This window comes from Arachis ipaensis, chromosome B1 (assembly GCF_059453495.1).
Source record: "Arachis ipaensis isolate K30076 ecotype BB chromosome B1, ASM5945349v1, whole genome shotgun sequence".
In the NCBI taxonomy this organism is placed as follows: Eukaryota; Viridiplantae; Streptophyta; class Magnoliopsida; order Fabales; family Fabaceae; genus Arachis; species Arachis ipaensis.
In genome coordinates, this window is record NC_142436.1 from 8,493,672 (window position 1) to 8,518,833 (window position 25,162).

The 25,162-nt window shown below is 35.6% G+C and overlaps 2 protein-coding genes across 2 annotated transcripts; one reads left to right on the top strand and one right to left on the bottom strand.

Moving 5' to 3' along the window:
- Nucleotides 1–1,777: 1,777 nt before the first annotated feature.
- ZIP11 (zinc transporter 11 precursor) lies at nt 1,778–4,194 on the top strand. The gene is made up of 3 exons (XM_016319343.3): nt 1,778–2,577; nt 3,248–3,303; nt 3,418–4,194. Exons 1-3 carry the CDS (start codon nt 2,115–2,117, stop codon nt 3,943–3,945), a joined length of 1,047 nt encoding a protein of 348 aa, XP_016174829.1. The 5' UTR covers nt 1,778–2,114; the 3' UTR covers nt 3,946–4,194.
- Nucleotides 4,195–14,959: 10,765 nt separating this feature from the next.
- Nucleotides 14,960–16,856, bottom strand: LOC148575654 (serine/threonine-protein phosphatase 7 long form homolog). The gene is made up of 7 exons (XM_088502476.1): nt 16,641–16,856; nt 16,344–16,504; nt 16,167–16,223; nt 15,995–16,070; nt 15,701–15,898; nt 15,278–15,331; nt 14,960–15,136 (listed from the first exon to the last, which is right to left on the bottom strand). Exons 1-7 carry the CDS (start codon nt 16,854–16,856, stop codon nt 14,960–14,962), a joined length of 939 nt encoding a protein of 312 aa, XP_088358602.1.
- Nucleotides 16,857–25,162: the final 8,306 nt, after the last annotated feature.

Genomic DNA, 25,162 nt, shown 5'->3' on the forward strand with positions numbered 1-25,162 from the left:
ATTTTGAGAAAAATCATTTTGTATTGATTTTAAGAATTCGGTGTCATTACAGTTAACATTAGTTAAAATCATTAATTTTTGATCTATTAATTTCGATAACTTAATTATTTATTCTCTTAAATCTTCTAATTTACTTTTTTCCATTAGGTGACGTTTTTCTTTGTTAAGAGCTACGGTTTTAAGTGAAAAGTGTGGCTTTAGAAAGTGTGATTTAAGAAAACAAATCTTTAAATCTGTACAGATTTAGATGTGTACCATATAATTTTCTTCAAGCAAAACATAGTAAGAATGTAAGATAGAGACATGATTGAAAACCCGGTCCACACTTTACACAATTCATGCGGTATGCTGAAGAAAAGATGATGCAAAAACCGAATAATTTGGTCCGTAAGACTGTTCAGTAGGAAATTCATCCCAGTTTTTATTTGTGGGTCATAAAAAGTAACTCCACATCAGTTTTTGCATCATAAACAGTAAATAGAAACTCAAATCATCTCTCTCTTCTCTATTAGGAGGAACTAACTTTAGTCTCTGTTGTGGTCCCACTTAATTAATTAATTAAAATACTTAAAATTAATGTAATTAATTTTTTTCAATAATATAATTTAAATTTATAAATTTAAAAATAATTCACTATTAAAAGATATTAATATTAAATAAATTCATATATAACAACAATACATAATATATAATTCGGGATTACACTAATTTGTAAAATTACTTAATACAAAAAAAATATAATTAAGCTCTATAGTTGACGACAAACATTGTGAAATTACCATATGTGTTCAATCAAGTCTTATTTCAATTGTCTATATTATTATTTAAATAATTAATATAAATAATTAATTAAATAAAAATATAATTATTTAATATAATTAATTATTATAATTATTACTAAATTAATTATTATTTAATTATTTAATATAATTATTTATTTTAATATAATTATTTAATATAATTAATTAAAATTTTATATAATTATTTATTTAAATAATAACTTGCTAAATGGCAAGTTATTATTTGTTGCTCCCAATTCCCATTCAGCGGAACTTTGTTCCATTGTCTTTGTGCAAGGACCTATTTCATTTTGTTCCAACAGTGAGGAATTTATTTGTGTCAGAAAAAGTTAGTAAGGCATTCACCTTTGGAGATGGTCTAATGCTGATGCATATAAAGGCTAATTTTTTTATATATATAAAAAAAATATTATTATTTTTATTAGAAATGAAAGTATTTGGTATAATTACATATAGATGAATTTTTTAGGTGAAAAATCAACACATAGAGTCGTGTTATAACAAGTAGGAGACGTGTTAAACACGTGGCAATATTCTGGCCAACATGCGGAGAGCGTGAATACGTAACAATATCTTAGTCAACGTGTGGAAACATGTTGAATAATTTTTACTAATACATTTCAAATGTATATTTAATCAAAACACCATCTCTATTTTCATATTAAAAGTAATTTCTGGGGTATGAAATTTAATTATTTAAATTTGAGTTAATAATCCTACCTTAAATTAAAAGTGATATAACTTTCTAAGTTTTTCAAAATACCTTTTTAACTATAAAATGAATAAAAGGTAGATATAATAAATATTTATAAAATAAATTTTGATTTAAGTTTAGAAATAGCAAAACTTTTTTTTATAAAATTGAAGATATTGGAAAAGAGAAAAAAAAATTTGCGCATCAAAATCAACTGATGGCTAAACCAGCACAGAAGTCCGCAGCCTAGAATAAAAGAACCAAAAAACCAGGAGAAAGGTCTAATTTAGTAGTAAGCACACTTTTTTTCCTTCCATCTTGGTGTAAACATAATTAAGGAAGGTAATAAATCCTGCCCAGCGTAGTACAAAGTACAAACTCTCTCTCTCTCGCTCTCTGCGTGTGTGTGTACTACACGAATTTCTATCTCTATCCAAGTAAGTAGTACCATCAACCATAGCTGCCAAAGAACCCTTCAAATCCAAAATCCCCAAAATCTCCCTCATCAATGACTCCTCCATTGACTCTATTTAACCCTCTTCTCTTCCACGCCACGCCAATCTTCAAAACAAACATTTATTTCATTATTTCCTTTCTCCTCCTCCTCCTTCTTCTTCGCCATGTCTTCTCAACTCATCATCTTCTTCTTCTTCCTCCTTGTCTTATCCGCTTCAGCTCACAGCGGTCACGACGACGACGATGCCGATGCCGATGCCGATGCCGGTGGAGGCGACGCCGTCAATCTCCGTTCCAAGTCATTGATCCTTGCCAAGATTTACTGCCTCATAGTGATCTTCTTCGCGACATTCATCGCCGGAGTTTCCCCATACTTGCTGAAATGGAACGAAGGGTTTCTTGTTTTGGGAACACAGTTCGCTGGCGGAGTGTTCTTGGGAACAGCAATGATGCATTTTCTGAGCGATGCTAACGAGACTTTTGGGAGCTTGACGGAGAAAGAGTACCCTTTCGCTTTCATGTTAGCTTGCGTTGGTTACTTGATTACTATGCTCTTAGATTGTGTCATCTCAACTGTTTTGAACAAGCAGGCTCCTCAATCTTCTGCTGCCGATGTTGAGATTCAAGGTTCGTAACTCGTTTCACTAATTTCAAGGCTTGTTTGATCTTTTCAGGGGCTAAATTGGTAATTTAGTTTCGTTTATTTGCTTTCATGCAATTCAAATTTTATTTTCATTTTTTGTTAATTTTAGTCTCTTATAGTTCTTGAGCAAATTAGAGGTTTAGGATTATATTTAAGTAACTGTTAAAGAGTGAGCTGTGACCACTTAAGTCTTTAGATGGCATGTGACACTTTTATGGGATTTGAATCTGCAATGTTAGTGAATGGTGATACATGATTCATTGTGCTAACATTTTACTCCTTGTATAAAGGGTAATGAGTTCTAAACCGTTTTAAAGTAGAAATGAACAATCTTTCTTGTACTGCTATAAGTTCGGAAAATCTAAGGATAGAGGGTTGTTTGTATTCTGTAATGATGTTTGATTGTCGTTAGAAAAAATAAATAAACTTCTTTATGAAATACAAAAGAAATTTTACTAATAAACTTATTATAGTCATCAAAATTTTGACCTTATTTCATAGGATAGTGGTACTCTTTGACTTGGTCAATGGTTATCATAGGACATTAATTCGGCAAACATGAAATCAAATTTTGATTGTTTATATATATAAGCAAATCCAAGGTTGACCTTACCTAACACGAGGCTGCATTCTATTTTTATGTTCCTGTTGCAGGGTCTATGACAGTCAAAAGAAGTGGCAATGGAGTTGCTTCTCAGTCACAATTCCAGGTTAGACACTATGATATGTTTACATAACAAATTTCACTTTAGTCATTGTTATCACTCATTTAGTAATTCTGTCCCTTCCTTTTTTCTTTCTTTATTTGTATGCGTTGGCTGCAGAATCGTTCCGGTGCCAGCCACCACCTAGCAAACCCTGCTCTTACATCTATCACCTCACTTGGAGATACCATCTTGTTAATTGTTGCTCTCTGCTCTCACTCCGTGTTCGAGGGCTTAGCCATAGGAGTTGCCGAGACAAAAGCAGATGCTTGGAAAGCTTTATGGACAATAAGTCTGCACAAAATATTTGCTGCAATTGCCATGGGTATTGCTCTCCTAAGAATGATTCCTGACCGTCCTTTACTATCATGTGCGGCCTATGCTTTTGCCTTTGCAATTTCCAGTCCAATTGGCGTAGCCATTGGAATTGTAATAGACGCCACGACACAAGGTGCTGTCGCGGATTGGATCTTTGCTATATCGATGGGTCTAGCTTGTGGGGTGTTCGTCTATGTATCAATAAACCATCTTTTGTCGAAGGGATACGCACCCCATAGGCCAATAGTGGTGGATTCAGCCTATTTCAAGTTTCTTGCTGTGTTGTTTGGCGTTGGAGTGATAGCGGTTGTGATGATCTGGGACACCTAATGTCATCCAGGTGCAGCGAGTCATAATCATCGATGTTGATTCAGAGATAACTTCTCTTTGAAGTTATAGAATATATCTCTCCTAAGATGCACGGAGACGAACATACACCCGACAAACACATTAATTTTAAGTTCCTATAAGACACTGGAATATTGCATATATATGTAAAATATAAAATATTTTTTGGATGAATTGTAATGATATTTTTATATTTTATTGATATTAAAATATAAATTAATTTTTAAACTATTTTTAATGTATTTTTTAATTATATATAATATTAAAAATATTTTTATTTTAATAAATAATAATATATATTATTTCTAAATTCAAATTTAAAAATACATATTAAGAATAAAATTAGACTTGTTGATTTGTGATGGTATTTAAATGTGTATAAACGTATTCTGACAAGTGTCAAATGAATATCCGTGCTTTTAATATTTGTTTATTATATATAGTTACTTTTAATGATGATACTATACTGATTTTGTATGATTGCTAGGTATTCATGGATGGGATCATATTGATTTTCAAATATGCCTCCGCACCCAGCTTTGGCATTTTGCAGGTAGGCAGCCGTCAACATTAAATTTGGGATTTGGGGCATATTTGCTAATAAATATGAGAGCTCCATCAAAGGAGTTATCCATGGGAGTTCTATGGAACTTGCCTGGTAACTGTATGATAGATTGATAGGTACAATTGTTTTAGAGAGGTTGTTAGTTTGTTAACGGTTGTTCATTTTTGAGATCTGCTGTACATACAAGTCTTTTTGGCATATAAATTTATACAAGTTAACCTAACCTAACAAAATCTACTTTTATAACGAGCACGTGAAATTACGACGTTCCTTCTCCAACGTTTGTATCTCGCGTTTCTCCTCCTCCTCCTCTTTCTTTTCTTTCTTCTTTGCGTTCTTCCTTCTTTTTTTTCGCGTTCTTTCTCCTTCATCGCGTGTTTTATCATCTTCGTTGTTCTTTTTATTGCTGCTGTTGTTGCTGAATTTTTTTCTTCCTCCTCTTTTCATTGATTTTGAATTCTTAAACAATACATCTAAATGTCTTAGTTTTCTCTTGAAATTTGCTGCAACAACACAAAAATGTTTTATCTAATGCTGCATTTTTTTCTTCTTCGTTTTTTCTTATTTTTTTCTTTTTTAGTTAAATGAATGTAAGTTCATCCTCTTCCAAGTAATTTTGCAGCATTATGTGTTTTTTCTTCTTCTTTGTTTGATTTTTTGTTTTTATTTTTGTTAAGAAAGAATAAAATAAGAAAAAACTTGAGAAGGTAAAACAAGAAAAGAAAGATAAATAAAAAAAAAGAAGATGGTGATGATGATAAAAAAGAAGAAGCAGCAGAAGATGAATAGGAGAAAGAAAAAAAGTTTTGAATTATACAGAATTTATTAGTATAAATTCACCGAAAATTCTTAAACAATACACCTAAATGTCTTAGTTTTATCCATGGTTCTGAAAACCGAATCGAACTGGCCAGTTCAACCAGATTAACCGGGAATCGGTCACCTAATCGGTCCGGGTAAGGTCAGAAACCGTTTGACAAAAAACCAATAAAAAATCAGTCGAATCGACTGTTAACCGGTGAACCGGTAGAACCGTTTGATTTTTTAACGGATTTTTGGTTTGAATACTCCATCCAAACGACGCCGTTTTATACTTTATTAAAAAAAAAAAAAAACCTAAATGGCTACCCGTCCCCCAAGACCCCCAACCCACTCCCACTCCCCCTCCCACTCCCATTCTCACCCCTCTCGGCGTCTCCTCTCTCAAACTGAAGAAAGCTTGAGATTGAAAGAAGAGGAAGAACCCTAGCCACCCACAGCCACCGCAGCCCCCAGAACCCCGCATCGTTTGTCATCGCTGAACCCTTCTCTCCCTTCTCTCTCTCTGTCGCGCTCTTTGTCTCTCTGTCGCTGCTTTGCTGCTCCTCGCCGTGACTTGCAGCTAGCCACTTTACCAGTTGAGTTTACCCTAAATCCCTAATCTCCCTAATCTCCCAAAATCTTTGAAGAACACTCCACGGCCACTCCCAACCATAAGCTCGAGGCTGGAGCTTCTGCATATGACGGACAACTGACGTCGTGAAGAACACTCCCACTCCCACTGTGGCGCACCATCGCGGGTTCTGGGTTTCTGGCTTCTGGGTTTCTGGCTTCTGTCGTGCTATTTTCTGGCTTCTGTTCATTCTTCTCTTGAGTTAAGTTCTGGGTTTCTTGCTTCTGTTTACTATTTTCATTTTTTGTTCTGGGCTTCTGTTCTTCTGTTTTTTAATTTTTTAATTTTGTTTTTTATATGATTAATCAAATGTTGAATAAATTTGTTGTATGTTGAATTTGAGAATAAATTTGATGTATGTTGAATTTGAGAATTCTGCTTTGCTCTGTTCTTCAATTTTTTTATCTTTTCAATTTTTTTATCTTTTGGTGGTACTTATTAATTTTGTTGATTGTTGATTTAATTGTTTAATTGTAGGGATTCTGATTTCTTGAGTTTGTTTTCTGAACTTTTGATGCCTAATGTAATTCAAAATTTTCTGTTTTGAACTTTTTGATGCATGTATTGTTGGCTTCTTGATGTGATTAGAAATTTTCTGTAAATCTGTTCAACAATCAATATTTAATTATTGGTTGTATTTAATTTGTGTAAATTTGTGTTTTTAAAATTACTAAATTGTAGTTGTTACTAACTAGAAATTTTTATTTTTGAAGATTGTTAAAGGCTTGTTTGGGTAAGCTTTTAAAAAAAGATCTTTTTTTTGAGTTATCTTTTTTTAAAAGATCTTATAGAGAAGTAAAAGTAATTTTATGTTTGGATATCTCATGTAAAAAGGTCTTTTTATCTATCAATTATGTTTGGGTATAACAGTATAAAAGTACTTTTTTGTTCATTTATTACATGAAAAACATCTTTTTTTTTTAAGGAAAAAAGATCTTTTAAAAAAAGATGTAAATTACAGCTTCTCAAAAAAGATTTTTTTTTATTTTACTAGTGCTTTTACTTTTACTACTAGAAATTTGCCAAACACGTTAAAAAATAAAAAAAAGATCTTTTTTCATTGAAAAAAGATCTTTTTTTAACAAAATAATGGCGTCCAAACATGCACTTAAAAGTAGTTAGTTGGATGGCTTCTAATTGGTACTCTTCTAACTGGTGGATAATAATTTCAATACCTGGTGACACCAGGTTCTTTTCATAATTCAAAGTAAGAGTAGGTTCTTCTCATAATTCAAAGTAAGAGTACCAAAAGAGTACTAATTAGAAGCCATCCAACTAACTACTCTTAACAAAGATAGAACAACTAGATAGTGATCAAGCATTACATATATTAATTTTTAATAATTTTATTTAATATTTAATTAAACTGGTTGAACCCCAGTTGAACTCCAGTCGGACTATTGAACCAGTGAACCAGTTGTCTTACCGGTTCATTGACCGGTCCGGTTCTCGCAACCTTGGTTTTATCCCGAAATTTGTTGCAACTGTACAAAAATATTTTCTCTAATGCTGCATTTTTTTTTCCTATTTCTTTCTTTCTTTTAGTTGAATGAATGTAGGTTCATCCTCTTCCAACTAATTTTGTAGCATTATGTGTTTTTTCTTAAACAATACATCTAAATATCTTAGTTTTATCCTGAAATTTGCTGCAACTACATAAATATTTTTTCTAATGCTGCATTTTTTCTTCTTCTTTTTTTTCCTATTTCTTTCTTTCTTTTAGTTGAATGAATGTAGGTTCATCCTCTTCCAACTAATTTTGTAGCATTATGTGTTTCTTCTTATTCTTTATTTGATTTTTTTTATTCTTGTTAAGAAAGAGTAAAAAAGCAGAAACTTGAGAAGATAAAATAAGAAATGAAAGATGGATAAGAAAAAAGAAGTAGATGATGATAAAAAAAAAAGAAGAAGAAGAAGCAGTAGAAGATGAGGAGGAGAAAGAGGAAGAGCTTTGAATTACGCAGAATTTATTAGTATAAATTCACCGAAAATTCTTAAATAATACACCTAAATGTCTTAGTTTTACCCCAAAATTTGCTGCAACTACACAAATTGAGAAAATTCTATGGCAAAAATTTTAGATCAGGCAACATCATCAATATGGTAAAATTTCTACGATAACGATAACAATAACAATAACAACGATACGTATAAGAAGAAGACAACGATGCTATAACGATGATGATCATGTTGATGAAGATGATAGAGGAGAAGGAGCAAAAGGAAGGAGAAAAAATCCAACGAGAAAAGAAGGAGGAGGAGGAGGAGGTGGTGGTGGTGTTGGTGACGACGATAACGAAAGAGAAAAATAACGAAAAAGAAGGAGAAGAAGAAGAAGACGAAGTATCAGGAGAAGAAGAAGAAGAAGAAGAAGAAGGAGAAGAAGAAGAAGAAGAACGTGTAGGGCACGTGAATGTAAATGACTTGTATGGACTTATATGTGTAAATGACTTGTATCTGGAGAATAATTGTTATTTTTGTACCTCTTGTTAAAAATATAGTGGACCGCTGGACCTTTCAACTTGGTGTGAAAAAAATGCGCTGGACATAGTTTTTGCCCACATTTTTCTTTTACATGATCATTCTGCATGGACAACTTTAATTCCCTTATGTAGCGTTTATTTTGAGCTACTGAGACAGAGACTGGGAGACTGAGACTCAGTATCATGTTTGTTGGCTCAGAGACTGGTACTAAAATTTCTGTCTCTGTCCCCAAAATTTCAGTATTTCAGTACCTCCAAAAAGTAGGGACACAGGGGATTGAAATTTTTAGAGACGAAGATTGAAACTTTAATAACATTTTATACCTAAAATATCCTCATTTCAATTAATTAATTCCAATTTTACTCTTTGTGCAAATTAAATTAGAGTTTCATTCTTGTTTCAATTTCTATCTCCCACTTTGCACCAAACAGAATACTAAAATTTATTCAGTCTCTGTCTCTTAATTTACGTCTCTCAGTCTCAGTCTTTCAGTATCTGTCTCTGCACCAAACGCTACCTTATTGACCAAAAACAAATACTCCAACCCCTTATTTGCCTATATTGCATGCTAAGTGTTTTTCCTACATGTCTACATGATTAATGCTTGGAAATATGTCGAATTGAGAGCTAATATAGTCAATACAACAATTAATATTAGGCTTTTTTTTTTATTTAAATAAAATAAAAAGAAAAAATTTTATCAGTTTTTTTAAAATGAAATTTCAACATGCGAATTCCCTAAACCTATTAATATATAAATCATCCCAAAATTTTGTGTATTAGATAATATATTAAACACCACACCCTATGACAGTTTATGCATGGAATTCCTTCAAGAAATGCACATAAATCGTCTCAAGGCACTAAGCTTTCTAAGTTAAATATAACTTGTCCCAGAGTAGTATGGTTTACATGTTTTTGACCTAAATCAATAGGGATAGAACGATTTATGTGTTTAACACAACACACAACAACCTAGCATGATTTACGTGAAAAATCTAAAGCACAATGGGCTGGGACGATTTACGTTCGAAAACATAAAGTTCAAGACCTTGGGATGATTTATGAAGACAAAGAGCCTATAAATAAACGAGTATGATGTATAACGAGCCATAGATGAATTAAAAGTTTTGGAAGAGATGGTTGAGAGTGTGTTTTTGCTAGTTCATCACTGAGAAAAAATTGATGAAAACACAAGTGAGGGTGTAGCATTCTCTAGTAAAAAGCATATTGGAGTGTTTGTAAATCCTTCAACAAGTTTATTGGATTTACAAAATAGTATATTACAGAAGTTAGAAAAGTGTGGCAAAAAACATGTAAAGTAATTATTTTTTCGGATTCCTATCTCACTCAGGCAAGGTTATGTTAAGTTTAGAAAGTATGAGATGCTAGGCGATGACGACATGCGAGTTATATTTCACAGTCAATCTAGATTTCTATATTTGGGGGATATGGACTTATTTGCGAGAATGGTTGATGTAAAGGGTAGTTCGAGTGGATCTGCACCGGCGTGATAGAAGGAGGTTCTAGCACCATTCCAACTGATCATGAGGTTACGGCTCATGTTTCGTCTCCATCATTTGCAGCATATTTGCCCATTCAGGCAGATAATGCAGACGGCTTGGGTGATATGCGTATCTTCAGGGAGCTTGCAGTTGGAATGAGAGCATCACCTATATTGGATGGTGCACCAGCATTTATGGAGGTCAGAGATAGGGATCCACTTGCTGAGGCTATAGGCAATGATAGGTCAGATTCGGAACCACCTATTATTGGTGATGATACCGACGATGAGGAAGACACAACATGATTTGGGAGATCACAAGCTTAGTCAAGCTCTCAGACACAACAGTACCCTCCACACTTCTCTAATTTGGATATTGAGGCAATGAATCAATTGGCATTTTCAGATCAACAGCGGCCTAATATTCATGAAGACGGGCTTGGTATGCTTGGCACAGACGAGTTTCAAATCTACCAGTAGTTCCAAAGCAAAGAGGAAGTTGTATTGACAGTGAAGAGTTATAATATTCGTTGGGGACTGTTTGAGTCTGATTAATTGAAGTATCACGGAAAGTGTGTACAGTTTGGGAATGGATGTAATTGGCTAATACATGTGACTATGCAGCAGAGGAAAGGCTACTGGAAAGTCCGAAAGTACAACGGGCCACACATATGTCTTGCAACTGAGATATCAACTGATCACAGGTAGATCGATTATCATGTCATATATATGTGCGTCAATTCTATCGCTGGTCATGGTGGATAGGGATATTCAAAAACGATCCGGATCGAACAAAACTGACTAAAACCGAAAATCGAATAAACCAAAAACCAAAAAAATAAAAAAATCACGTTTTGCTATTTTTTCTGCAGTTCGGTTAGGTTTTCGGTTTTGACACTGAAAACCCTAACCGAACCGAATAGAACTAGTCCACCTAAAAAACCCTAACAAAACCAACCCCCCAAAGGCCCAAACCCCATATAACCTAAACCTAGCACTAGCAGCGCCACTCTCAGTCTCTCACAGTCTCTCTTTAATGAAGGAACATCAAGTGCCTGCCCTAGCCGTCGAACCCTTTCCTCCCTGCGGCCAGCACCGTCTTCCTCCACCATCCACATCACTGTTGCCGACTCGTCGGACAACACCTTGCGGACAGCACCCAGCCACCCACAGGCCACAGCAACGTCTTCCTCCATCGTTCACAGTACCATCGCCGACTCGCCGGATAGTACTTCGCGGAAGCACCTCGCCTCCATGTCAGGTTGGTTCTATTTCTGATTGTTGTTGATTATTGTTCTTTTATTTCTTCACTGATAGCTTCTGCCATTTTTTGAAATTGTTAGTGATGATTTAGCGTTTGATTTTTGTTTTGTTTATTTTTTTGCTCTGTTTATTTTTTGTTATGTTTATTAGGTTTTTTTTTTAATTATTTGATTTTTCGTTATGATTTTTTTTATTATTTATGCTATTTTTTATATTTGGTTCTTTTCTGAATTCTTTTTCTTTTATTTGGTTATGTTTTAATTTGTTGCTGTGAATTGAATGTGTTTGTTTTTAGTATAATTATGGTTGAGGTGATTTGTAAGAGGAAGAACAAAGATTTTTTGCAAATGTCTTTGAACGAGGATATTAGAATTTTGATGCCATGGTACTATAGGTGATTATATAGAATAGACTGTATGCAATATACTCTAATTATATATATATATATATATATATATATATATGTATAGAAGTTATATCCTTAAATTTTGTTATATTATTAATGATTTTATTGTTGTTATTGATGCTGATGCTAATTGCTCACATTTTTGTGCCAGCTTAATAGAGGTCAATGCTCACAATACCACCTTATTTAGTTGAGGCAAAAGCAAAAGCAATATTATCATCATCTTGTGCAATATGGTAATGGATTCATATGGGTTGGAGAACATATTGAAGCCATAGATGACATGGTAGAAGTTCAAGTGAGCCATTCCAATAAAAATTCAGTAAGTCTTGAAGAACAAGAAAAAAATTATACATTATTGGAGACATGAAAAGACGTATGCAGGGCTACTAATGCTATTAGAGTATTAGAGCATTTTGTTAATTATTGTATTGTATGATTTTAGTTTATGACTTTATCAAATTGAACTTATTATTTTGTTAATTATATGTTGATATGTGGTATTTTGTTCCATAATATTGGTTGAAAATAGCTTAAGACAATATTTGAGTACACTATATGTGATTAGAACGTGTTCCTTTTTTTATTAACGTAAAAATCGAAAAATCGAACCAAACCGATCTAGTTTTAATTGGTTTGGTTTGGATTGATTGGTCTTTAAAAAATCGAATTAAACTGCAAACCGAACACTCCTAATGACGGATGCATCAATCTCCGTGAAAGTATTGTAGAATATGATCTCATCGAAATTTGGTTTCATGCGCAGTTACAAGAAGGTGTGGATGACTAAGCAGAAGGCGATTGCACAAATATATGGTGATTGAGAGGAGTCTTACAACCTGATTCCGAGGAGGATCATCGGGGTTCAGATATATATATGCCTGGCACTATAACTGTGTTGCGTACTTCACCTGTTAGGGTTGGTACTACAGTTGATGGAATGGGGGTGTTTTTTCATTCATTGTTTTGGACGTTTCCTCCATGTGTTGAGGCCTTCAAGTATTGCAAGCCATTGATATCTGTCGATGGTACTCATTTGTATGACAAGTATGAGGTACTTTACTAATGGTGATTGCACAAGATGGAAACTCAAACATTCTCCTAGTTGCATTCAGGTTAGTCGAGGGTGAGAACATAGATTAGTGGGAGTTTTTCCTGAGTCAACTTCGTCAGCACGTGACTTCGCACCCCGACATTCTAATTATCTCTGTCCGCCACAACACAATCAAGGCTGCGTTGGTTGCCGAAGACACTGAGTGGATCCCACCGACCGCATATCGTGCATACTGTGCAAGACACAGCTGTTAATTTCGCGCTAAACTTCAAACCTAAGGATGCACAAAAGATTCTTGTGAATGCAGCATACATAAAGTCTGAACAGGAGCATCAATATTACATGAATATCTTGAAGCAAGAAGACCCGACAATGGTTGATTGGCGTAAGCAGATTGGATTAGAGTTGTGGACCCAACACCGGGATGGCGGCCGCCGATACGGTCATATGACAACCAACATTTCTGAGTGTATTAATACCATCCTAAGGGGTACACGTAACCTACCTGTGAGTTCACTTGTCAAGTCAACATATGGGCGTTTGGCTGAGCTCTTTGTTAGGAAAGGAAAGAAAGCAGAGTCGCAGCTCGGGGCTAGGCAAAAATTTTGCCAGACACTTATGAGGGCGATTGAGAAGAATCTACAGGCCTCCAAAAACATGCAGATTGAACTATATGACAGAGAAAACTCAAAATTTGTTGTGGATGAGATTGTACCGACAAGGGGAAGAATTGCTTTCAGTGCATGTAGGGTTTCGCTATCGTTGCGCACATGTGACTGTGGATATTTTTAAGCCCTTCAAGCCCTCCATTATCCACGTCGTCATGTGTTTGCAGATTGTTCGTATTACAGACTGGATTGGAGGACTTGTGTTGATGACATGTATCACCTGAGCATCGTGTTCAATGTTTATAAGATGGGTTTTTCGCCACCAATTCACGATGATCCCGGCATGATGTAAGCAATAGTCAGTCGTCCTCGGACTACAAGGATAAGAAATAGTATAGATGAGACTGATCATGATTGCCCAAAAAGATATGGTATGTGTAGGCTTCTGGGTCATACTAGGAGACAATGTTCCCATCGCCCATGTGCTTCTGGTTCTCATGAAGGGAGCAACGTGTAGCTGTTTGTGACTTTCCTATTAGGTTATCTTATCTGCAAGTCATCTTTTGCCATTAGGATTTCATGTTCGCTTTATGTTAGCTTTATCTTATATTTCAAGTGATGCACTACTTGTGTTTTTTTAGTAACAATGTCCTAGACAATATGGTGTATGTCATCTGTGTTAGTGAATTCATGTAAATCATGTTTATGGTATAGTTATTTTTCTTGATGAACTAAATTTAACATCCAACTTGACGTTAACTCAGATAATACAACAACATAACAAGGAAACACTACATTACTATGCAAAGAGTTCAAAATATAAAAGCTACAGACACAGTGTACCATGATAGCAAAAAGATACAATAACATAGAAATAACAATAAAATAACATTGAAATACCCAAACCCACTAGCTAACACATATGTGACCCAGTACCACACTTCGCTAGCTTAATGACACGCTTCTTCCTCTGGGTGACTAGTACATATGGATTTGGTGGCTGAACCATAGGTGCTAAAACCTGCTCTGACTGATCAGTAGATGGTCTCTATGTATGTCTACCAAAGGCAGATGTCGGAGTACCACCCATAGCAAATAGACCCCGTGATAACCAGTCGACGCTTCATTCAGATACACGTTAAGGTCCACTGCACCTCCCCTTAAACTGTGGCCTATAATCACCACCTATGCTGGAAAATTTCCCAATCTCAGCAAAAAAATCACTACCAGCACCAAACAACTACTCCATCTGGTTCGGGCTGCCGAAGTCCAAGAATAGCATGGAAGCCTCAACCACTCCACCACCACCCTACCCTCCAAAGCCCCCAACTCCTCCACCTCTAGAGCCACTAGCTTCTGTAGCCCCTCCCCACCTAGAGTCACCCCTCCCGCTCCCTAACCAGAGCCACCTGCACCACCTCCCTAACCGGAGCCTCTAGCACCACTCCCCCGCCCAGAGCCACTCGCACCCCCTCCTCTACCAGAGCCACCCGCACTAAATCCCCGACCGGAGCCTCCAGCACCACTCCCCTACCCAGAGCCACCCATACCACCTCCCCAACTGAAGACATCACCACTCCAACCCCAACCAGACCCACCTCCATCGTGTCCCTAACCTGCCCGATGACTCTGACTTCCCCCATTGTCATCATCATCAATGTCCCCTGCCTCATCCAAACCCTATGCATCATCGACCCCCCGTGCCATAGGTTGGCTGTATCGAGTTCCAACATGCTCACGAGTAGTCTTACGACAATTGCCTGGAAAGTTTGGTCCCTGTTGTCTAGCCAGCATAGCAATATGACCCCGAGCAAGAGCATCTACAAGAATCCCAGCCTGGCGAGGGTCAAATAGGTCCTAATCATGTGAAAAGAATCTACAAGCTACCCTATACCACCAATCAAGATACTCCACCGAAGGTCGAAGATCTGGTACCAACTGAAATGCGAGCACACTCTGATGTCTCTGGTCCTAAAACTCATGCCATGTGGCAAATACCTTAGGGAACCATCGGGTCGGTCCTCGACTATCCTTCAACAACAGGAAGTCAGGCTGCATTTGTTTTTTAAAACAAGACAAGACAAGACACAAAGGATAGAGACATAAAATTTAGTGTTTTTGTATTCTATTTGATGATAAATAAGAATAAATTATGAAACTTCAATTTATTCTCATTTTTTTCATTCAAAAAATTTGAGAAAAAAATATAATAAGAAATATAATTATGAAAAATTAACAAAAATAATGAAAGAAAAAATAAAATATAAGTTGTGTCATTTGTTAGTGTCTTTGTGTCCTTTCTATAAGAATAGACAGAAAATACATTAATTCAGTGTCTCTGGACACAATGTCTCTATCTATGTCTCATTTGTCAAACACAATTTTGTGTCTTAGTGTCTCGTCTCTGTAAACAAACGTAACCTCAATGTTAATGGCTGGATCGGGGATGTGCTGAACTCCCCCAAGCTGATATAGAACTCTGTTAACTTGATGCCACTCAATTGATACAAAGTAAATCAACGCAGTAGTCGACTTCCACAATAGCGTGTGCTCAGGTCTATGGATATCAGGATGGACTACTTGGATAACCTTAGGAGCGCTGTACGACATCCAACAAAACTGCAACATGTCAATTAGTCAGATTTAAGTATTATGGCATAACCCTAAACAGCAAACCAGTATAATTGAAAGCAAGTAATGGAAGCTTATACTTACATCATCTACACTCAACCTTAGTCTATGTCGAGTAGCGATGACCCGAGGACCCTTTTTGTCTGATGATGGCAGGTACCTACCCTACCTAGAAGATTTATAGTGATAAGCATTAAACTTAAGAAAAAAGTATATCAACTAGTGCACTATAAACCACTTCATGAAACGCACTCACCTCGATGCAAGCGGCCAAAAAATGGTGTCAAACTCTCTGTGCTTGAATGTGGGGAACCTTCAAAACATCCAAGATTGCAGCAATGCTAGTGGTCCAAGTAGGTTATTAACATTTCGGTTAGCAACTCTGCAGAGACACCTGTATAACTAGGACAATGTGGCTGAACCCCAAATATACTTGCCGAGTCCGTCAAAGTCCGTAACATAAGGGAGCCACCTTAACTGAACTCTGGCACCAGACTTGTCCGCGAAAAGCATTGTGAACAACAACATTATGATGTAACCATAAATGTGTACCGTGACCTCTGATGCATCAGCTGGCACGACTCTGAACTTGTTCTGAAACCAGGCAAACGACACAGAGAACTCATCAATATAATCGTCAGGTGGAAGTTCACCAAACAACTCTTCAAACCACACCCATGTAGGCTTCCCCCTCCATCAACTGCTCAAAGTAGTTGAGACATCCACTAACTTGAAATCCATGAACAGGGAGGCCAAACTGATATGCCACATCCTGTAAAGCTACCGTGCACTCTTCAAATGGCATGTGAAAGGTGTGGATCTCGGAACACCATTGCTCCACAAATTCACTAATCAGTGGCTCATCAAGCTTAAACCAATAATCATTTAGCCTTGCAATATATAGTAATCCGGCACTATCTAGGTACGTTATTATACTATCATGCATTATCATCTTCTGTTGCCTATGAATGCTCCTTACACATTGAGTTGGTTGATAAAACAAGAATATACAGTCGCAATTCAACAACGCATAATAACAACAAAACATATATTAATAGTGAAATCCACTCCTAAACCCCACAACAACTACAATATTCCTAAGAATTTTAAATCTAAAATATTAATAAATATCCAAATTACAAACTACATATATTATATTAAGATAATTACATTAAGATAACTCAATATATTACTGTCATCAACTATAAAAATTGTAATCAAGTTTGACCTCTATTGTGATAATAGTATGCCCGAGATCCAATCTATCATGATTGGCTCTTGTGCAAGTGGGAGATTGTTGGAAATAAGGAGTATGACCACAACCCAATCAATCATGTGTCAAATAATTTGTTATTTTTATTATATTAAAATGTTAATATAATAAGGTCCTTGATTAAATTTAGAGATTTATCATTGTGATAGTGATCATAATATTGAGAGATAAATCTTTTATAATTTAATCTAAATTATTCTTGGTCATAGGATTATTAAAAAGGACATTAATAATCCGAAAAGATCAATATATATATATATATATATAATGGTCTTCATTTGATGAAGATTAATAGATCTCATTTATTAAATTATATATATAGATGGTGCATATAGAGATATGACTATTGAACTGACTCACTCTGAGAATTCCTAATGGTTATAATTACCACATATTTGTCAATAGGATATTCTCAAGATGAATATAGTAATAGAGTTTCCTTTGACCTACGGCTGTCATAGTAATTTAACAATGTATTTATTATACTTTGATTCCGGACACCTAATACCCTAGGGTGCTAGTTGAATGGATATTGGGTATAATTTAAATACTTTAGAATTAATGATTAGTCAACAAGGAATTCGTCAACTCTCGGTAAAGAGTTTGAGCTCTATGATTATAATGACCGAGATGAATAAAACCTTGGCCAAGGGGATTGAATGAATGGAGAAATGAATTTCTTATGTCATTCACAGTTCATTATAATAATAGTAACAAGTTAGAGTTTGACAATTAAACCATACTCTAATGGTTAACCAAGAGTTGGAAAGATGGAAGGAATTATACTTTGTTCTTCTGAGGTTCTTAGTAAAAATATATTACTTCATACTATTAGATCGTTGAGGAGTGTTGCTAGACGCCAACCTTGATTAGTAAATTTAGTATGACTAATTTACTACCACTTAGTATTGAATCTATGGGGTCACACACTAACGAGTGTTCTAACCTTTGCTGTTTAATTATTTAATTATTATTTTGATGGGATCAAATAAATAATTATATTAATTCAAATGGAATATTGTTGTATTCTTTGCTAGCACCAAGAATATAATAATAATATGATAATTGAGAATATTAAATGAGATTTGAGAATAATTAGTTATTCTATTTTTGAATTTGAATTATAAATTTGGATGAGATCCAAATTGATTATGTTTTAAATTGTTATGATATGATTCATAAAATTTGAAGGATTCAGATTTGGAATTTCAAGGTATGATTTAAATTTGAATTGAGAATCAAATTTAAAATCAATAACAAATCTCATACTATATATATGTATGCTAAAAGAAAGATAAGGTGAACAGAACACTCGTTAGTGTGTGACCCCATAGGTTCAATACTAAGCGGATAGTAAATTAGTCATACTAAATTTACTAATCAAGGTTGGTGTCTAGCAACACTCCTCAACGACCCGATAGTATGAAGTAATATATTTTTACTAAGAATCTCAGAAGAACAAAGTATAATTCCTTCCATCTTTTCAACTCTTGGTTAACCATTAGAGTATGGTTTAATTGTCAAACTCTAACTTGTTACTATTATTATAATGAACTGTGAATGACATAAGAAACTCATTTCTCCATTCATTCAATCCCCTTGGCCAAGGTTTTATTCATCTCAGTCATTATAATCATAGGGCTCAAACTCTTTACCGAGAGTGACAGATTCCTTGTTGACTAATCATTAATTTTACAAGTATTTAAATTATACCCAATATCCATTCAACTAGCACCCTAGGGTATTAGGTGTTCGAAATCAAAGTATAATAAATACATTGTTAAATTACTATGACAGTCGCAGGTCAAAGGAAACTCTATTACTATATTCATCTTGAGAATATCCTATTGACAAATATGCGGTAATTATACCATTAGGAATTCTCAGAGTGAGTCAGTTCAATAGTCATATCTCTATATGCACCATCTATATATATAATTTAATAAATGAGATCTATTAATCTTCATCCAATGAAGAGGATTATATATATATTGATCTTTTCGGATTATTAATATCCTTTTTAATAATCCTACGACCAAGAACAATTTAGATTAAATTATAAAAGATTTATCTCTCAATATTATGATCACTATCACAATGATAAATCTCTAAATTTAATCAATGACCTTATTATATTAACATTTTAATATAATAATAATAACAAATTATTTGACACATGATTGATTGGATTGTGGTCATACTCCTTATTCCCAACAACCTCTTCGTTGATAAATCCCGCAACGTGCGCAATACCGTTCAATCGGTACATGTCTCCTTCATTTCTCGCCATCTTTCACCAAAACTGCTTATCCCCTGCCCTGCTTAGCCCCACGGTGAACTTCCCCCCTTTGCCGCCACCGAAGCTTCAACCACCATGATTAGCAGTTGCCGTCGCCGCCCTCCGCAACCCTTTGTGTCGTGCATTGCTACTTACTTGGCCGTGCTCTGCCGTTGACCCAGAGGATTCTTCTTCCTCCTCCGCTGTAGACTGTCTTCTTCCCTAACTCTCCTCCTCTCCAAGAGCTTCTTCGCCGTCAATGGGAGCTCTCTTTATGAAACATTACTCGTGGGAAGCCATTGAGCGATTCACTAGATGCATAACTCGTGCTAGGCTATTGTGCCTTAGCTTTATGTACGTGAATCGTACTAGGATGTTGTGGGTTAGGTTTTTGCATGTTAATCGTGCTAGAGTATTGTGAGTTACTTTTTTTCACGTAAATTGTGCTATCCCCTAGTGATTTAGGTCAAAAACATGTAAACCATGCTATCCTGTGACGAGTTATATTCAATTTGAAAAGTTCAGTGCCCTGAGACGATTTATGTGCATTTTTTTGAAAGAGTTCTATGCATAAATTGTCCTAAAATGTGGTGTTTAATATATTATCTGATACACAAAATTTTAGAACGATTTATATATTAATAGATTTAGAGAATTCACATTTTAAAATTTCGTTGAAGAGAATATGGTAATATTAATTATTTTTTATTTTATTTAAATAAAAAAACCCTTAATATTAGTGGATTTTTTCTTTTTTTGTTAAAATAATTTTTCTCATTTTCTTTTTCACTTACATTGATTAATATTTGACTTCAATTTCAAACACATTATCCATTTCTCTCATGAGTTTTGAAAAAATCGTTGTTACTTATTTAAGATATTCTATTTCACTTTTGGATATTTTGTTAGTAAAATTTTGAATTTTTTTTAATACGTGGTTTTAAATGTTCATTTAAATATTAATGTTAATTTAGAAATAAAATTAAAAAAAAATAATATTAACAGATAAATAGTTGAAGATAAATAGTTGATTTTTTAATTAAATTCGTCGAATAATTGTAATATACACACAGGTACATGGTTCGTCGAATAATTGTAATATACACACAGGTACGTGGTACATGGCTTAAGTTTTGTTTCTAACAGGTAATCGTTTCAAGGCTATATATAGATGAAGATAATTTTTTTCGTCTATTACCTAATTGTCGTTGTGATTTTTTAATGACAAACAATTAGGCATATTTTATTTCAAAATGAAATATTTTATCTCCTCCCAAAATAAGGTTTAACTTTAAGAGTGTAAAAGATTTTTATTTTTTTATTTGTTATAAGCTGCATCATATTTGGACAAATATAATTGAATGAACTTACAATTACAAGCTAATTTGTCCTTTTTTTAGTGATCCTATTTTTTCCGAGATCAATTAATTTGTCATTTTATTTCATTAGGAATTAAAATTATTTTTTTTAAAAGTTATAAGACTAATTTTTATCATATACATCCGACAAATAAGTCTTATGGTATAAACAAAAATTAATTAATTATTTGGTAGATAATTTTGTATGAGATATTTTATTTGTGAATAATAGTTTTATTTTTTTTGTGGTTAATTTTTTTAAACTTTAACAACAAAAGATTTCAGTCTTTCACAAATAATTTTGATTATGGGTGAATATTCTATTTGATTTTTGACTATTTTTTTTGTGATACATAACCCACTTTAATTATTCTTAAACTTCAATCAGTTCCTATCCATTATGAAATTATGAAAAATGGACAGACTTGCTATCGGATGACAAACGGTTGCTCGCTGATGTGTTTAATAACACCGTCAAGTGTCAACTTCAAATAATTGTAGGAACTAAAAACTCTCTCTCTGCCTCCTCTTCTTTTTCTTTTTTCTTCTTCTCCTCCTCCCCCTCCTATTTTTCCTCTTCTTCAGAACTATCATAATCGCTACCCACTTCTACAACCTTAACATTTTTCTTGCAAAAAGGTTATACTAGATTATGTCTTAGGTACTTCCTTTCCACTTGCATTAAGTTTCAAAGATAGAGATAGTTCCGATTAGTTTTAAAGAAACTTTTCTCATGGCGGTTTGAGTTTGGATCTTGGGGTTCAACCTAAAACGAAGAAGACCTGGTAGATTCAGATGCTGCAAAGGACGATTTCGAATACCCTTCGACAAGGGAGCTACCGGAATGAGTTATTGCAGCAACAAAGAAGCTTTTGAATCGGTATAACATAATGCTCAAAGAGCTTAAGGATTTGTTTTGGGATGATGAAAATTTTAATTTGAGAGTTAAAAATTCGATCTTGACAATTGGGGATGATGATAGCGATACTTGTGTTGGTTGTATTAATCAACATGATGATGATGATGATGATGATGATGATGATGATGTGGGGCAAAGGGCTCAGTATCCAAGACGACGTTGAGGTCTCTGAAGGAAGTGAAGTTGGACTCCGCCAAGAATTTGAGGCGTAAAGTTTCTTTCTCGTCTTGTTTTGTTGGTGCTGTCATTGATGATGATGAGTCTGAAGAAGAGAAAAAAGAAGTGACAGAAAGGAGTTTTTAGTCCCTGCAATTATTTAGAGTTGACACTTAGGTTCTGTTTTGGTAAATAACTTAAATAAACTCTTTTGGAAAAAGAGCTTAAAGCATAAAGACTTTTATTAATAGCAGCTTATAAATAAGTTATTTTGTATTTGGATTTTTAGTTATAAAAGTACTTATTTTAAAGTTGTAGCGTTTGTATAAATAACTCAAAAAATATAATTTTTTTACACAACTGAATGAATATTAAAATAACGATGATAACAAATACTTTTTAATATTAAATGTTAATTTTACGTAACCTAGTCACTAATATTGTGTATGATATGGTAGGTGAAAATAAAAAATTGTTAGAGAATCAATATAAATCAATTTAGATCAATTAGCATCGTCTATATTTATATAGCATATCTGTACATTAATTGTAGGATTCTATGTCTTTATTACTATGATTCATTTAGCACCTATAAATACCCCTTGTATTGTACCTCAGAATATAACTCAATAATACATTTTTCACATTATTCTCTCAGTCTCTTGTTTCTAACATGGTATCAAGAGCTTAGGTATTTTTTTATAAATATTAGTTCATAGCCCCATTGTTTTTTCCTTTCCGGCAGTGTTCTTTGGCCTCTTTTTTCGTTCTCTTTTTGACGCTTTCGTTCGTCACCCCCATAACCTTCTTGTTCGTCTTGTCACCGTGATTCCAACGCAACCAAAACCGCCGCTATCCGCCACCAGACGCGCCTCCACGCGCCGCCGAAAGACGCTGCCACGACCAGGTTGATCTTCCTTCCAGATTCCACCCGTGCCTCTTTGCTCACATTTTTCGATTTGTTTCCGACGCTTTGGTTCGTCACCTCCGGCATCATTGTGATCCTCGCTTTGTCAGCTTTCCAACGCCGCCAAGATCGCCGCCAGAAGCCCCCGGACGCGCCGCCAATCGCCGCTGGAAGTTCGCTGTCCACCTCCATTGTTCCTCCTCCAGAAGCTTCAGCAGCTGTTAGATCTCAGAGCTGATCGGACGTTCCATCCGCTGCCACGTGTCGCCAGAAGCTTCTTGTTTGACCCGCGCGCCCCAGCCCGACCCGCACGAGATCCGGCCCGACCCGGCTTTGACCCGCGTCCTGCTCCTGCCAGCGTGTCTCTTCTGCTCCACTCCGGTGCCGCCACATGTCTTCACCCCCTCTGACGTGGCGCTGACGTCACTGCTGACGTGGCGGACAAGCGGGACCCTCCCTAAGGTTTTTTGGTGAGATCTTTCCGATTCCGCGCCCTGTTTTCTCATTTTCTGCCCCGAATTTGTAGTTTTCTTCTTCCTTTTGCTATTTCTTCTTTACTATGGAAAAACCGGATGTCTTTCAGCCTATCCCTGTTATCCTTAATGGCTCCAACTATGCCCATTGGGTTGAAGCTATGCGAGGATTTTTTTAAAGGGCAAAAATTATGGCGATATGTGACTGGTGATATTGCTTGTCCTGTTAAGCCAACTGTATCCAAAGATGGTGCCTCCAAATCCAAGGAGGATGCTGAGAAGGAGAAGGACTATGCAGAGAAATTGGAAGATTGGGATAGTAAAAATCATCAGATTATCACTTGGTTCCGCAACACTTCTACTCCTGGCATTCATTTACAGTTTGGGCATTTTGACACTGCTAAAGAGGTATAGGATCATTTGGCGAAATGTTACACTATCTCTGATCTCTCTCATCAGTACCAACTGCTTAAGGAACTTCATAGCCTTAAGCAAGAACGTGGCCAAGCAGTTTTTGACTTTCTTGCTCAGATGGAGATTATTTGGGATCAGTTGACCTCTTGTGAGCCTGTTCTTAAAGATCCCACTAATGCTAAGGCATATGAGGATTATCGGAACCGGACACGTCTCATCCAATTTTTGATGGCACTCACTGATGATTATGAGCCGGTCAGGGCTTCTCTTCTTCATCAGAATCCCTTGCCTAGTCTTGAAGATGCTCTTCCTTGTCTCAAGTCTGAAGAAACGCGCTTGGGATTGCTTCGTTCTAAAAGTGAAACTGTCTTTGCTGCCACCGACAAAAAGGGCAAAATCTGTCACAACTGTAATCGGCCTGGGAATTCCTTCTCCGACTGTCCTTCTATTGAATGTCGTAAGTGCAAACAAAAAGGCCACATTGGCTCCAACTGCCCGAAACTGTTCTGCCATTATTGTAAGCTTTCGGGTCACTTGATTGCTACCTGTCCTACTCGACCACCACGCTCAGATCAGAACAAGTATCAACCTCGTCCCAACAACTCTCCGCATGTGCCTGCCTCTACTGCTGCTGCTGCTACTGAGTCCACCTCTTCTACATCTCTCAACACACCTTCTGTCTCTCCATCAGATATTGAAACCCTTCTTAGGCAGCTTCTCTCCTTTCCTGGTAATACCCCCGCTACTCTTTCCATCCCTCCAGGTAATTCTAAATGGTATTTTGATTCTGGTTGTTTCAATCATATGTCTCCTTTGCGTCATCTTTTTTCATCGTTGTCTCCCACTACAAATGCACCTTCTGTTAACACTGCTAATGGTTCCCTCTTGCATGCAACACATCACGGGGTTATTTCACAGTCCAATATTCATCTTTCTGATGCTTATTTTATTCCAAAATTGAATTTCAATCTTATCTCTGTCGGTCAGCTTGTTGAACTTGGTTTTGATGTCATTTTTTCAAATTCTGGTTGTCGTGTGCAGGATCGTCGGACGGGAAAGATCATCGGGACTGGATGTAAGGTCGGACGCTTATTTGAGCTCGAGAACCTTCATGTTCCCTCTACAAATCTCTGTGCTGCTTCCTCTCCATCTACTCTTCACTTGTGGCACCGTCGTCTTGCCCATAGCTCTTTAGGCAAATTACGTCCTCTTATGTCTACGGGTGTTTTAGGTCAAGTTCAAAATGAGTCTTTAGATTGCATTTCTTGTCGCATTGTAAAACAACCTGCCTTATCCTTTAATAATAATTCCTCTGTTGCATGTTCTCCTTTTGATCTTATTCATTCTGATGTTTGGGGCCCCGCTCCCACCGCTTCAATGGGAGGGGCTCGATATTTTGTCGTCTTTATTGATGATTATTCCCGTTTTACTTGGGTCTATTTGATGACTAATCGTTGTGAGTTGCCTTAGATTT

What these genes read in the sequence shown, in the direction of transcription:
- LOC148575654 (XM_088502476.1), bottom strand. Translation starts at nt 16,856, where the DNA reads ATGCATGATAGTATAATAACGTACCTAGATAGTGCCGGATTACTATAT. An exon ending in TCCCTGTTCATGGATTTCAA is followed by an intron (nt 16,505 to 16,640) that starts GTTAGTGGATGT and finishes GCCTGGTTTCAG; the next exon opens with AACAAGTTCAGAGTCGTGCC. An exon ending in CGACCCGATGGTTCCCTAAG is followed by an intron (nt 15,137 to 15,277) that starts GTATTTGCCACA and finishes TCACATGATTAG; the next exon opens with GACCTATTTGACCCTCGCCA.
- ZIP11 (XM_016319343.3), top strand. Translation starts at nt 2,115, where the DNA reads ATGTCTTCTCAACTCATCATCTTCTTCTTCTTCCTCCTTGTCTTATCC. An exon ending in TGCCGATGTTGAGATTCAAG is followed by an intron (nt 2,578 to 3,247) that starts GTTCGTAACTCG and finishes TTCCTGTTGCAG; the next exon opens with GGTCTATGACAGTCAAAAGA. An exon ending in CTTCTCAGTCACAATTCCAG is followed by an intron (nt 3,304 to 3,417) that starts GTTAGACACTAT and finishes CGTTGGCTGCAG; the next exon opens with AATCGTTCCGGTGCCAGCCA.